Source organism: Lagopus leucura, unplaced genomic scaffold (genome assembly GCF_019238085.1).
Source record: "Lagopus leucura isolate 7727_CA_CO unplaced genomic scaffold, USGS_WTPT01 Super-Scaffold_100128, whole genome shotgun sequence".
In the NCBI taxonomy this organism is placed as follows: Eukaryota; Metazoa; Chordata; class Aves; order Galliformes; family Phasianidae; genus Lagopus; species Lagopus leucura.
In genome coordinates this window covers 248,413-262,529 of record NW_024962331.1, presented here as the reverse complement: position 1 = coordinate 262,529, position 14,117 = coordinate 248,413, and the positions used below count along the sequence as shown (strand labels likewise).

The following is a 14,117-nucleotide window of genomic DNA, read 5'->3' as shown; positions in this document are numbered from 1 at the left end:
AAAAAATCACTTTGGTGATTTGGCAAGCTCGCTTTTAAAATTTCCTTAATATACAACTTGATGCTTTAAAGCACAAGCTCTCCTAGCAGTGACCTACCATAGACAAGCTCAACTTGCCAGGAAAAGTTGTTCCTCTGCCTCTGCAGACTTTGCACGCATTTCCAGGGGCAGCAGTCAGCCCAGTTCTCGGCACAGCTTTACCAGCCACAGAAATCCAGTTGATGCCCGCCGTGCTTTTCTCTCTTCTGAAATGCTGTACTGCTGCAAGAAGCAAGAATTAAAATCTCAGAATCACAGAACTGGGCCTGAAAGGACCTCCAGGGATCACTGAGTCCAACCCCCCTGCAAAATGGGCTCCCTATAGCAAGCTGTGCAGGTGGGCGTCCAGGCAGGTCTGAAATATCTCCAGACAAGGAGAAGCCACAGCCTCCCTGGGCAGCCTGTTCCAGAGCTGCGCCATCCTCACCGTGAAGAACTCCCTTCTCATCCACGGGCGGAACTTCCCGTGCTCCACTTTTCAGCCATCTCCCCTTGCTTGGGGCCGCGCAGGGCTCCTCTCCCTGTCCCGCGACCGCTCTCCCGCACACCTCCAGCGGAGCTGCCCTCAGCACTCGCTTCCGTCGCTCTGCGGATTCCGCCTCGCTGCTGCCAGGACAGCAACGGCTGCCACCGAGGTCTGCCGCGCCTTCAACAGCCGGCTCCCAACGACCGCTCCCGCGCGCAGCAGCTCAGCCAATCACAGCCGGCGGAGCTACCGCGAATCAAGGAGACCCCGGGGGAGGGGGCAGCGCTGCCGCTGACCAATGAGAGGCTGCAATGAGGCTCCAATGAGGGCGGGACAGCACCAGCGTTGACCAATGAGAAGCTGGGTCAGGGTGAGCTCGTCCTTCTGCAGTGTGATGATGACAGGTCGGCAGATGATCTGCGCAGGCAGCTCGGAGGTTGGGAGGCAGGAATGGACACGGCTGGAGGAGAGAGGTGTTAGGGAGCAGCCAAGGCATCACAGTGCATCCAAAAGCCCTGAAAGGCATCACAAAGCCACCGCGAGGAAGCTTGGGGTTATCATGAGCAGCATCCAGGATGCTAGAGATGGTTTGCTACTGTACCAAATGGGAGCTGCAGACATCCCAAAGCCAGACAAAATGGGAACTAACCCAGAGCTCTGCTTCGTGCACCCTGCAGCCTCAGCGTTGCAAGCTGAGGTGCTTTGCTGTGTGTTGCATTCATCCCAGTCCCCGGGAATGAAGACTCCACAGGCAGTCAAGGCGTTGAGTGAGCGCAAGTGTGCTTTTATTATTAAAGGAAAAGACAGGAGGGCGTGAGAGGTTCAGGTAAAGATGGGAATCTTCCTCTCTTGGATGGAAAGGTCATGGAGAGCTCTCAGAGCCGCTGCCCGGTGCCTGGGACTGGAGGCCTGATTCTAAGCTCCCCTCCAAGAGGCTCGGCTTCTCCTCAGTGATACTGACCTGCTCCAGCACAGAGGTGCTGCTGTCGGGGCACTTGGACTGTGCTTGGGCTGGGCTGCACTGCAGAGGCACCGGGTCACAGTCCAGGCTGGTGCCTGTGGTGTCTGGCGGGCTCAGGTCAGCATCTTCAGCAGAGCTGGGAGAAATGAGGGCTTGAACTTGGATGAGCTCCCTCTCTCCATCACTGTTGTTATGTGGAAGGCTGTCATGTGATCCACAGCCATTTGTGCTTCCAGCGAGCTCTCCATTCATGGAAGCACACAGCCCAGCTCTTCTGAAGAGCTCCGGCTCTTCTGGGTGGACTAGGGCTCAATTCATCTAGGAAGGATACACAGGGGTTAGTGCCAAACTTTCACAAGCTGAATTACCTGTGATCAAGAACCACTTTCGTGAGCTAAAGGTGTTAGGTATGGGTTGGAACGCTGGAAGTAGATACAAGCCCACTGACAGCAAGAATTCTACGTTGCTGAAAAGCAAGGCGTTGAAAGCTGGATTTACACCCTTACCTGCCAGCACTACGATTTCTATTTCTGAGAGCTCCCTGGGATGGCGCTGTGGCTGGCGTTTGGCCCCAGAGGATGGTTTTCCCAGGCTGAAGCAGGAACACCAACAGCCAGCTGGTGATTCCTTCATCTTGCTGGGTGGACTTGGTCTGGAGAGAGGAAACAGGGAATGGTGTGAGCCGTGCGTGGTGCAGGGTGAGGGAAGAGCTGCACTGAGCTCGTGCCAACAGTTGCTTGTTCCTAGCACCGCCTGGTTCCTGCTGAAACACAGCTTAGAAACTCGCTCCATTTCAAGCAGTTGAGGATGGTTCCATTCCTATAGCTCAGCCCTGAAGTCTTGCTGGCTAAATTCCCCTCAACTGTGTCAAGCAAGATGCAAAGCATGTGAGCAAAGGCTCCACACCTATACAGGACAGCACCTAAAGGATGGCTCTTCAGGAGCTGGCAGGCGTAGCTGCTTTCTAAGGAACCGTGCAGCCATAAAGGAACTTCAAAAGCATCTCTGACTCTGACACCAACACCGAATCGGCCCCATCTCACTGCCATTTCTAGTTTCTAGTGCCAGCAGGTCTGACCAACAGCTCTGCGTAGAGGAGAACCAGAACTGGATTCAGACACGAGGCTCTGAAATCTGGAAAACCCCAGCGTTTCCAGGTACAGCCAGCACAGGCCAGGGTAGACGTCAGCGTGGCTTTGTGCATCTCGTGACTGCCTGCCCAGCAAGGAAGGAACGGCACCGTTGTGAGGCTAAACTGAGCCCGGCGGGCAACTCAATGTGAGTTGAATCTCACAGTCCAAAGGGAGTGGAGATTCACTGCAACACTTCAGGCACCGTCAATTTAATTTGGTCTCAGCAAGCTTTGCCACTAGAAATAATGGGAAGAAAAAGAAACAAACACAAAAACCCACCCGAATGATGATAGGTACTGGAAAAGGAAGTCCTCTTTACCTTTCAGATGGAAAGTCAATGACTGTGTGGAATTTGCCCCGTACAGCTGCGGGGCCTTCTTCCACCTCTATGTCCCTGCTCTGTGTCACAACCACAGGAGAGCTGCTGTGGCCTCGCCTCCGTGCCTGCGCCTCCTCCAGGGTGAGCAGCTCTGTGGCAGGAGAAGACGCCTGCACAGATTTGGGCCCTGAGAGAGAACTGTGCCCTGTAAGGGAAAACCACAGGTGAGAGCCAGGATCAGAAAGCGGCAGCACTACAGCCATCACAGGTCCGGGGGAGCTGCTGTGTTTCTCTCAGATTTGCTTATCCGAGCTGCTGCAAGAAGAGCAGCTCAAAACAACCATGTGCTCAGAGGTGTGTCTATGGCAAAGGACGCAGTCATAGTTAAGAGCAGCTCACTGTGTTGAAACAGGCAAACAAAAACCCTAGAAAGCAGGTATGGTGAACTCAGAAAGCTTCGCTGCCACACGTTAATCAAGCTTCACCTGCTTGCAAAACATCGTAATGACAGTGACGGTTTTCTTCTTGTCACGTTTGGGCTTGCACATTCTCAGCATCCTGCAACAGGGTGCCAGATTCTAACCTAAGCCCAGAAGTCTGCTGTCCCCTCAACAGGAAAAGTGTATTTCAAAGGACTTGGAGAAGGCCTGCATTTGATCCAGGTGTCTGATCAAGATAAAGCTAGTGGAGGAAGACACTCACCTGCTCCATCTGCGATGTCAGGTCCAGATGTGGAGCAGAAGAGGACCTCTGTGTGGTCGATGATGAATTCCACCACGGCCGACTGCATCTGCAGTTCCGTGCAGGCAGCTCTCCCGCTGGCACAGGCAGACTCGCTCTGCTGTGATCTGTAGAAAAGGCTGGTTTTAGAAGTCATTTATCCAAGATCGCTTCCCCAGGTCGGAACTGTTGCAGCCCAAAGCTGTCAAACTGGGCTCCGGAGACTTCTGCAGTGGGCAATCAGTGATGCCACTGAAGAAGTTCTCCTGGCTGTTCAAGGACACACCAGTCCCATCTAAACAAGAGAGCAGCAATGCTCATCTAGAAATTGTGCCCACGTGGGGTTGGAGAACAGTCCAGGCTCCTGCTCTGCTGTCAGCCACTCAGTGCAGATTTTACAGGAGAAGAGCACATGTGGTGCAGAAGAAGGGAGGACTGCTTTATTTTACTGGAGAACAGATGTAAGCGTTCTGTTGAAGCGGAAAAAGAAGTTTACCTTAGGAGGTTTGGAGCCCACACAATGGCTAAGTTCTTAGCGTGCATGTTGGTGACAGAGCTGTTTGCAGACAGACAGGCCAAGTGTCTCATCAGGAACTCCAGGACCCTGGAAAACAAGAGCGGCAAATGTTCAGCACCAGCCAGCATGCCGTGCTGCAACTCACAAAGCAAACCTCAATTCACACTAGTTGTTATTAGTGCTACTGATGCTGAAGATGAAGTAGATCCAACTTGACCAAGTGCCACACTGCAGCACCCAGCTCCAGCACAGCACAGCCACAGCCATCAGCTGCACCAAGCGTGCCCCCGTGCCCAGGAACTGACCCAATAAATTAACCCTGTAAATTAAACCCGCGTAGCCTTCAACCGCTTCAGCGAACCCAGGCATCCCGTTGCTCGCATGAGACAAAGCCTGGAATTGCACCATTGCCCTCTGAAGTGCAGCAGGGCTGAGCTCAGCAGGCTGAGGGCAGCACTGACCTGTAGTGAGGAGCGGGCAGCTGCTGGATGGCGTCCCGCATTCTGACCAGCCGCTCCTCCTCCGTAGTGGCACCAACAGCATCCTGGAGAAGTACAGAAAGGGATTGAGACACAAATCAGGCGAGATACCTGCCGCAGGGTCAGGAACCATGGGGACAGCGCGCTGCTGGTCAGCACAGGGACAGATTTTAGGCCTCCCCAGAGGCCTCTGGGGAACATAGCAGCACGCAGCTGGTGCCACCAAGGCCAAGGAGTCCAAGCACCGGGCCGATTTACAGCCTGGTTGGGCAGCTCAGCTCCTCGCAGGGGGCATTTGTCTCCAAGTACACTTGGCTATTAATCCCCTTCCCGTTCCAGAAATAGGTGGGGAATGGCAAACAAACAAACAAACAAACAAACAACACAGGAATTCTCGCAAGCATTGTGAATATGGAAATAACCACCTCCCACCAGAAGTGGCATCAGCACGATGCAGGATGTGGCAAAGACATAGCGAGTAAACTGCATATGGGGAAAACAGAAGAAGGGCCTCAGAGCGGGGGCACTGCCGCAGCCATCTCCCAAGAGGCCCAGGGAAGAGGGAAAGGAAAGGCGTTGCCTTGTGCTTACCGAGAACTTGTCGTACAGCTGGTCGGTCAGCAGGGGGTTCGGGAGCTCCCTGAAGTACATTTTGCAGAGGGAGCTCGCGCTGTGAACGTCGCGGACGGTTAGCTCAGGAACCTGCTCAGACTCAAATTCCTGGCTGCAGAGAAGGACACGAAAACGGTTGAGAAAGAGGAAAGCAAGTCAAAAGCCACACCCAATGCAATCAAGAGTTGGAAGGGCTTCCTGATGTACAGGAGAACACAAACACTCGGCCACCAGCACCACGTCAGCCGTGCTGGATGGGATGTTCCCAAAGGAGACCTTTTCTTTGTGCTAAGGCATTGCCCGCAGGCCTCTGAACGCCCGCAACAGGGCACGTGCCCCTGCTGGCAGCTGTGTCTGTCAGTCGCAGCACTCTTGCTGCAGTCTCTGGACGCTGGACGCAACGCCGGACAGGGGGTATATCCCCTGCACCACGCCATGCTGCTCGATGAACTCGGCGCAGCTCTGGAGGACCTGGGGGACTAAAGAACACGTGCCGGCGGTTACTGGAGCTCCTTAGTCAAGTCCTGGCTCAGGCTGCGCTCCCGTCACATCCCATCCACTAAGCCCAGCCAGGCTACTGCTTAGTTCTTCCTTGAAGGGGACAGCTGTCAGAGACACCTCTGCAGGAGCTGCTGAGGAAACTGGACAGAGATGTGTTCTTTGCGTTCAAGAAATGCCAGGACCTAGGAATCAGCCTGGAGAAAGTAATTCCGGGGAAGCCACAGACATTGCAAGTCCCATCACAGCTCCCACGGGAATGGAGGTGGAAAATCTCACGCCCAGGAGGAGCTGGAAACTGATGCAGGACACTCTCTTTGGCCAAAAAGGCTTCCTTTCTTTTCAGGCTACCATGGGATAGGCTTACAGGCTTTGCTTTAAGCAAATACAAGTGTGCTTGTCCCTTAGGAGCATTTACCTGGCAGCCATCACCTACTCACTTTATCTTTCAGTCGTCAACTCCCAGTCCCTGTTTCTCCACTGGTATCAACCGGCCCCTTGCTAGATACCATCTCCCTTTCATCTTTAGGTTGCCAAACAGGGAAGCTCTCAGGAATGGGCTGTCCCTTACCATCACGACCAGAGTGGAGAAGATGCTCTCCCAGGTCACGGCCGAACACCCTTTCCTTCTCCACCTCCCGCTCTTTCGGTTGCTTTGGGCGGGCCTTCACCACGGAACGAAGGAAGGTGAGGAGCTTGCCGCGCTTCTTTGGCACTGCACAACAAAAGGAAGAAACCAGTTCATTTTAGGCTTGGCTCCGTTGGACAAGGCCGAGCACAACACATTCTGCAGAGCACGTCAAAACGGGAAGAACGAGATGAGCAAGTGCGTACAAAAATGGATTTTCCCCAACCCTGGAGGAGTCCTAGGCCAGACTGGATGGGGCCCTGGGCAGCCTGGTCCAGTCCCACATTAAATGTGGATGCTGGCAGCCCATCCTGAGGCGGGGGCTTGGAGCTTGATGATCCTTGAGCTCCCTTCCATCCCAAGCAAGGATTCTACGAGGATTCTAGGATATTCCCAAATCCAGTCATAAAGAACACAGGAGGATTGGGCAAATCTCTGCGCGTTCCCATGGAGCTTAATGCACTCCTCTCGCTTAGCTTGCCCAACCTGGGGATTAAGGATCCTCTCGAAAAGCCACGTTCTGATCAAGCATGTCACTAGCACAACCAGACCTCTATCTGTCCACCAGGGACGCTGGCTGTTCTCAGCCTCGTACTGACTTGCAGGAGAACTGCCTTTGCCTTCCCTCATTCTCACTGCCTACAAAACAACAGCCATACGCCCTGTGCTATGCATGAAGGATCATCAGCACAGAGGATAAGGTGGGAAGGATAAGGGAGGTATTAACCATGGAACACACCCAAAAAAGACTCCATTTTGCTTCTCTGCACCATCAAATGTATCATCGTACCTGGCTTTGGCACTGAATTGATGAGACTCTCCGGGATTTTTCCGTTAATGAGCTCCACACACTCACCGGGGAAAAATCCAACCTGTAACAAGAAGAAGAAGAGAGGTGCGATACTGAAGGCAGCGTTTCTCAGGCCTGAACTGTTCAAACATATCATTTTCCTCATAACGTGCCTGCCGGATGCTCCGTAAGACAATCCAACAAAAAAATGTTCTGCTTAAAATTAATAATTATTCAAAACTGGCAGCCAATTATCCATGTAACTGCATATGGAGCAGGGAAAGGACAAGTATGCTATGCGCCCCTAAATCTCAAGCGTGCCCGAAGGGAAAGACTTCATACAGAAGCTATATATTATGATAGATTGATGCAGCTAGATCTGAGTTAGCACAGCCTATGAACTTTCTGCTTGCTGACTGAGATGCAGCTGCCATCCCCAGCTCTGAGCTACCCAGCGTTCTGCAGCCAGCAGCAGCAGCAAGCACGCAGAGGCTCTGTTACCCTGCCTCATCTCAGCTGACAGGCAGCGACTTCCTGAAAGACACTGACTTCACCTTCTGCATGGCTGCAAGCACAAGAGCTCAGAGACACTGAAACACGTCTCCTAGCTGCTGCATTTCCAAAGGTGCGGTTCAGTGGCCGTGACCTGATGCATGTTGTGAGGGCTCTTCTTTCTAAGTTAATTGAGGAGGCAGTTTCCTACAAAGACCAACTTTCAGCTCTGGCCTAAGCCCACAGCAAAAGGGAAAGTCTCCTGACACCAACACAGGGAAACCATTTTCCATGTGGAGCCATGCTGTGCAGGCAGGGCAGCTCTAAGCCGAGATTCCTGCCTCGACCGAAGTTGCGCTCTCACGTCTGAAGCTTGTGCCTACCTGAAAGCCGTGCTTGCCTCTCCAGCGGGGGCTCAGCTCCTGAGGCGGCATATCGATGATGCACACGATGTCTCCCACCTGCAAGAGATTGCAACGTCAATCCCAGCTTCAGCACGGCTGGGAGGAAAGCGCAGCTCAAATGACTGCATTCTTCTGCACTGCCCAATATCGTCAAGCTTGAGAGCCATTGCACCAGTGCAGCTCTTCAGGCATTTGCGGTTGTACAACTGAACGTGGAGGTAGAAGAGTCACTACAATACACAACGTACAGAATTCAGCTGTTCAGTATGAAATGGTTCTCAAAAGCAGCAGGCTCTTTGCCAAAGGGAGAGCTCCAATTAAACCGCAGGCATAAGTCAGCGGAACAGATCCTGAGCAGATCTGCACATTCCATACACTGGTCTGCCATTGCTCAGAGACCAGGCTACAACACTGGGCAGTAGCTCTTTGATCAGAAGATTCCAATGCCAAATAGAGCCATAGTTTAGAGATGGCTGAACTCCTCCCTGCATCCAACCCACTGCAAGTCTAATCTGGAACTGAATCTTCTGGGCTTCACCTCACCAAACACTCTGAAGGTGTCTGAGAATATTCCTGATGCGTTCATGCCTTATACTCTTCTGTACACGACAACTAGGAACGCCTTTAACTGCTTACCTCCAAGGAGAGTTCATCCGGTGCCTGGGCAACGTATCTCTTGAGAACATGGGCAGCACCAATAGCTGGAATATTAAGAGATGACTCCTCACAGACCAGCAGGGGCTTCCCGTTGTTCTCAGTCTGAAACAGAGAGCACAGGCCACGGTGAGGAGCTGGGGGCTGCAAGGAGGATTTCAGGGTGAGGAGCACATCGGCAGAGAAAGCTGCAGGAAATGCACTCGGTCCTTATCACGAGCGCTTAACAAGAAACTGCAAGTCTAATCACAGCTGTTTCTCTTCCCGGTGTGCAGCACTATCGCCAGGCAGTGCAAAGATGCATCTCTCTACCCAGACTAAGAGGACAAACTCCACAACCAAGACAGCTCCGGCAGTTTCATAAACTTGCCACGCTTGCACTACTGCCTTCCCAAAGAGGAGCGTAAGAGTCTGCTCACTTCCTGTCACCTATTGCCTGGAGACCTCAGCCGTGGACTGGACACAGCAGCTGGGCCACTGACCCAATCCTTGGCTCACTACAAGTGCCAGCTTCCTTTAACTTGCTGAATATGAGAACAACACTTTGTCTTTGGGTGACAACATCCAGGCAGGACGGGGAAAATGCTTCCGCACGTTTATAACACCGCATCTGATTCTGTCGGTACTATGACTTCCACGGCCATCTAGATGCCCGCAGCAAGGACATCAAGCCTTTAAGGCAGCTTTTCAGTGACACCGATAGAGCTGGAAGGACTCTGCCTCCCTTGAAAAGCAGGAGAGCACATCTGCGGCTCACTGCTGGCTCAAGTCAGGGAACAAAGACCAATCAGAGCTTCATACTCTACCTCCATCCGTGCCATGTCAGGCCCACAGCTGATCTCGCTGCACGCGACGCCCATCACAGCAGGCACGACCTGGCTGGAATGAAAAGAAACACCCTCATATTTTCTCTGTTCACACACCACTCTATTGAGAGACTTCTTCAGAACTACCCTCAGTTATCCACTGGCATAGGCAGATGTTCTAGAAACAGCCACTATCTTCAGTCAATTCAAATGAGAGCCTACTAGGCAGCATTTGACCAAGTGGCTATCCCTCTGCTAGCAGAGGGGGACTGTGCTGTGCTCCCCACAGCTGTCGGGCAGCACACTCACACAGCCAAAGCACACGTGCTTGTGGTCACGTTGTGCAGCTCTGCACAAACCGGGGGTCGGACTCTGCCTAAGGGATTGGTCTCCTTAAGACCAGCTGGTCACAGCACTACAGACAACATCCTTCTGAGAGCTGAGCTGGAGGGAAGCGGAAAAAACCTACGCGTGACCAGTGTCCCATCACAACTGGATGGGGCTGTGTTACTAAACACGGTGCGACGCGGGCTGCTAAACCACGTGGGAGGACAAAGCGTGGCACGTACCTGGCAGGAGATCAGAACAAGGTAGACAAGTGTCTTGAACTCGCAGCTGATCCTTGTCTCTTTGCTCTGTTCTTCCACGAGCAAAAGCTGCACCAAGGGAGCAGGTAGAGGGAGGAGAGAGCAGAGAGAAAGAGCTGGTCAGTGAGCTTGCACCATTTAGCAAAGAAGACAAGGGAAAAGCCACGAGACAAATGTCACCTCTATGCATCGCGTTGGAATGTAGGTACGGAGTAAAAATTACGTCTGATGGTCAAGAGTAAGCAGTAAGACACTACGAGCTCCACCAGCCAGCAGTTCTCAACAGCTCACTGCCCACCCCTCTATCCCACGCCCTGTCTCAGCTTACCTACAAGATGCTGCGCAAGACGGGGTGAAAACAAAGGCACTCAGTCGCTGCACAAGGGCAACAAGCGAGCTACTCACGCAGAGCTCAAGCGCTCCAATGAAGGGACGCAGCACGCACTGCTCCTCCCCTCATTCCAGCCGCTTGTGACATCACTAAGGGCCACCAGGCTGCTCCGCCATGACGACAGGGTGGGGAGGCAAGACCATGTCACAGGACCAGAAGATTCCAACACGGCACCCAACATTCTAGAATCAGCGGGCGGTTGGAATTCTACCTCAGCCCAATCCTGCAGAAGCTGCCATGGGGTTGCCATGACCACAGCGCAGGACCCAGCGCTTGCTCCTGTGCAGCCTGGTACGACTGGCCTCAGGCCGTCCCTCTGCAGGGCCTTCCTGCCCTCGGGCAGATGGACATTGCTTCCCAACAGTGTACCTTGCAGCGCAGGGCCTATGTACAATCCACACTGGAGTCCTATAGATCTCTATCAAGCTATCTATACCTAGACACACAGTCACCACTACCATCTTTTTTCTTAGTCTTGAGGTACACCATTCAGCTGTTTCATTGCCATCAAACAACCCCACTGATGGCACACTGCTGACACAACGTCATTGCAAACACAGCAGCAACTCCTGGCACCGAGAGCTCCGGGTACAACAAGCACAGGGCTCTGCGTTGCTTTGGATGCAGTTGGAGTATGGATCTGAGGGCTTTGTGGAAGGGGATATATTTCAAATTGCACCTACGTTTTCAGACCATTTCTCTTTCGGCATGGTCCCAGCACCTGGCATGCTGATCATCATCCTGAATATACATTTTGTCAAAATTCCACAACTAATGAAATAGTTCCTTACCAAATGCAATCTGATCACTCTTCTGGCCATATTTTGTTCCAGCTACCGCTTCCTGTGGGTGGCACGAATAGCGCTGCATCACCTATAGCTCTCTGCTCTTACAGTTCTCATACTGTCTGAGCAGTCCTCGTGGCCTCCAAACTCTCTCATGCCACACGTGCCACATTCTGAGGCACAGAATATATATCACGCTACTTCAAAATGCCTTTTTTTTTTTTTTTTTTTTTTTTAATATAATGATACTAGGGATAATCATCTGGAGCTAGAGCATTATAAAAAAATTCCCTTTAGTTCAACCATAAGTCTGCCCCATGGACTCCAGAAGAGCTCTAAGAATATGCAGGGTGGACATGGATGGCAGCTACCATAACAGTAAGCAATGAAAAATGAGGTTGTGAGCCATGCTTGGTTTGGGTTTGGGCTTAAAGGCTGCCAGCTTAGATAGAAACTCTGCCATTCGGAAGGCTAAGAAACCTTGGCGCTTAACATTCCTGGAGACTTGGAAAGTTCTCAAAGAAACCTTGAAAAGCGGCCTTGAAGTATTCCTGTTGAAAATTGCAGGGATGCCTTACCACATCATTCACCACGACTACTCATATCATACACCATAGATTAAATCACTTTTAAAACCACGGATTGTAATTATCGGCAACACTTCCTCCCTGTGGATCTCAAGCCCTCGTGAGTGACTGCAATGGGGAGCGGCAAGGGGATTCTGGTGCCAAGCTGAACATCATTCCAGAAATCTGTTCTCCTGAACTAAAAATACGGGCTAAAGGAAACAAGGCGTGTATTCATCATTACACTGACTGCATCAGAGTGTGCTTTTGTGCACACGTGGACCTAGAGACATCGCTAAGAATTGGTCCACCCAATCCTTAAGCAACTCAGTAATTCAAGACACCTAACAAGGATGGAGGCTCAGTGGGCCATGGGCAAAGCAGGGAGGACAGAGGCAGGAAGCAGGAAGGAGTTCCACTCCAGCTCTCCCACACAAAAGACTGGGAGAACTGAGTCAGCACCACGGGAGGAGTTACGACACAGCTTGGGAGCTTACAGAGAGACCTGAGATTGCCAAAGGATGGCACCAGGTTAACTCTCACCAGTCCTGTGCAGGGGTTTCATGGATGCTTGGGATGCTGACTTCCACTGCCTGTGTCATTGGTAGGAAGTCCAGGTGACAAAGGCTCCTTCTGTCTGGGTAACGCTTCTGTGGTTCCATGGTTATGACTGAAAAAAAATTAAAATTAAAAAAAAATAGCATGCAACCCTATAAAATTTACCTCTCTGCTCTTCTTGTCAGCACGACATCTATGATGAGCATTACTCGTCTCTGCACCTGATTGAGAAGTCATCCAAGCCTGTGTTCCACACAGCTTCATCTCAGTGCCAAAAAGAAACACACACACAGACATTTACAAGATTCTTTGCACAGATAAAAGCGCGGGGTGCACGTGTATTCTCTTCAGTAATAAATAGTAACGTATAATCCAAAGGTAACTTTTCAGGAACTAGATGAAAGAAAGGTCAATGAAAAGGAAATATGGGATTAACTATTTTCATCTAAAAAAATCCTTGCTAAACCTCTCCCCGTCAAAAAGGAAGCATGCTGGGCACTGTTAACAGCAGCTCAGAGAACATCTTACACTGCAAAACGCTGCACATTCTTTTTGTCCACAGGCCCCTCGTTTCTCTAACTGGTGTCAGATTCACTCAAAATACATGCACCAGAACGGCCATTCAGTCCTGCTGAGGTAGGAACCCACTGCTGGGATGCCCCCCAGTCCCGTTCCCCGCTATTTCCAGCATTGGGGGGGGGGGGGGGGGGGGAAGGAAGAGCAACTGACTTCACCTACCCAGGCTTCTGCATGGCCTCCAATATGGTCTCACACCACAGGGAGAAGCATGGGGGAGAGCTCTGATGGCTGCAGAAATCAAGGTTGCCCCTACGATGGTGCTTTATAACAACATGCCTTACTGCACATGAGACATGAAAGACAAGGTTAAGGTTAAAAGCCTCCACTCGCCATGGATGTGGCTGTCTGCACAGACAACAGCTGCCTGCTGTCCAGCAGAGTGATGCTCACCCAGCAAAGCTCTCACCAGCAGATGCCTTTCATGGAAACATAAAATTAGCAAGCATGGAAAAGATCTCCAAGATCATCCAGTCCAAATGTCCACCTACCACCAATATTTCCCACTAAGCCACATCCCTCCGGACAACATCTAATGTTTCTTGAACACCTGCACGTCTCTGGGCAGCCCGCTCCAGCGCTGGACCACTCCTGTGGAGAAGTGTTTCTTAACATCCAGCCTCAATCTCCCCTCGTGCAACTTGAGGCCGTTCCCCCCAGTCCTATCACTACTTACTTAAGAGAAGAGGACGACCCCCACCTCAACATGACCTCTCTTCAGCTATCTGTAGAGAGGGATAAGGTCTGCCCTGAGCCTCCTCTTCCCCAGACTAAATAATCCCAGCTGCCTCAGCTGCCCCCCCATAAGACTGGTGCTCTACACCCCTCACAGCTTCACTGCTCTTCTCTGGCAATATCTCAGGGATTCAGTGTCCTTCTTGTAGTCAGGGACCCAGAACTGAACACAGCACTCAAGGCGAGGACTCACCAGAGCTGAGTACAGGGAATGATCACATCCCTGCTCCTGCTGGCTCCAGACCTTTGCACTGCACTTCCCATCTCAACCATCCCTTCTGCGGTAGCACTTGCATCCTGACTTAGGGCTGGAGCTCAAGAGCTCAACACAACAGGAAGAACACAGCGTGCAACTGGAAGATGCATCTCAAAGCCGACAAGAGTCAACTCTCAGACCTTGG

At 51.8% G+C, this 14,117-nt stretch overlaps 1 protein-coding gene and 1 long non-coding RNA gene across 2 annotated transcripts; both read right to left on the bottom strand.

Annotated features, from left to right (window-relative positions):
• Positions 1–1,367: 1,367 nt before the first annotated feature.
• On the bottom strand, positions 1,368–8,088 carry LOC122189133 (rho GTPase-activating protein 32-like). Its single transcript, XM_042887989.1, has 10 exons — positions 8,038–8,088; positions 7,163–7,244; positions 6,316–6,459; positions 5,623–5,725; positions 5,226–5,358; positions 4,617–4,699; positions 4,135–4,242; positions 3,621–3,766; positions 2,919–3,123; positions 1,368–1,650 (listed from the first exon to the last, which is right to left on the bottom strand). The coding sequence occupies exons 1-10, from the start codon at positions 8,086–8,088 to the stop codon at positions 1,368–1,370; spliced, it is 1,338 nt and encodes a 445-aa protein (XP_042743923.1).
• A 4,301-nt stretch (positions 8,089–12,389) lies between these two features.
• On the bottom strand, positions 12,390–13,453 carry LOC122189136. Its single transcript, XR_006181712.1, has 2 exons — positions 13,144–13,453; positions 12,390–12,517 (listed from the first exon to the last, which is right to left on the bottom strand). It is a non-coding gene; the product is annotated as an uncharacterized LOC122189136 (long non-coding RNA).
• Positions 13,454–14,117: the final 664 nt, after the last annotated feature.

What these genes read in the sequence shown, in the direction of transcription:
- LOC122189133 (XM_042887989.1), bottom strand. Translation starts at nt 8,088, where the DNA reads ATGCCGCCTCAGGAGCTGAGCCCCCGCTGGAGAGGCAAGCACGGCTTT. An exon ending in CAATTCAGTGCCAAAGCCAG is followed by an intron (nt 6,460 to 7,162) that starts GTACGATGATAC and finishes TTTGTTGTGCAG; the next exon opens with TGCCAAAGAAGCGCGGCAAG. An exon ending in TGGGCTCCAAACCTCCTAAG is followed by an intron (nt 3,767 to 4,134) that starts GTAAACTTCTTT and finishes CCTTTTCTACAG; the next exon opens with ATCACAGCAGAGCGAGTCTG.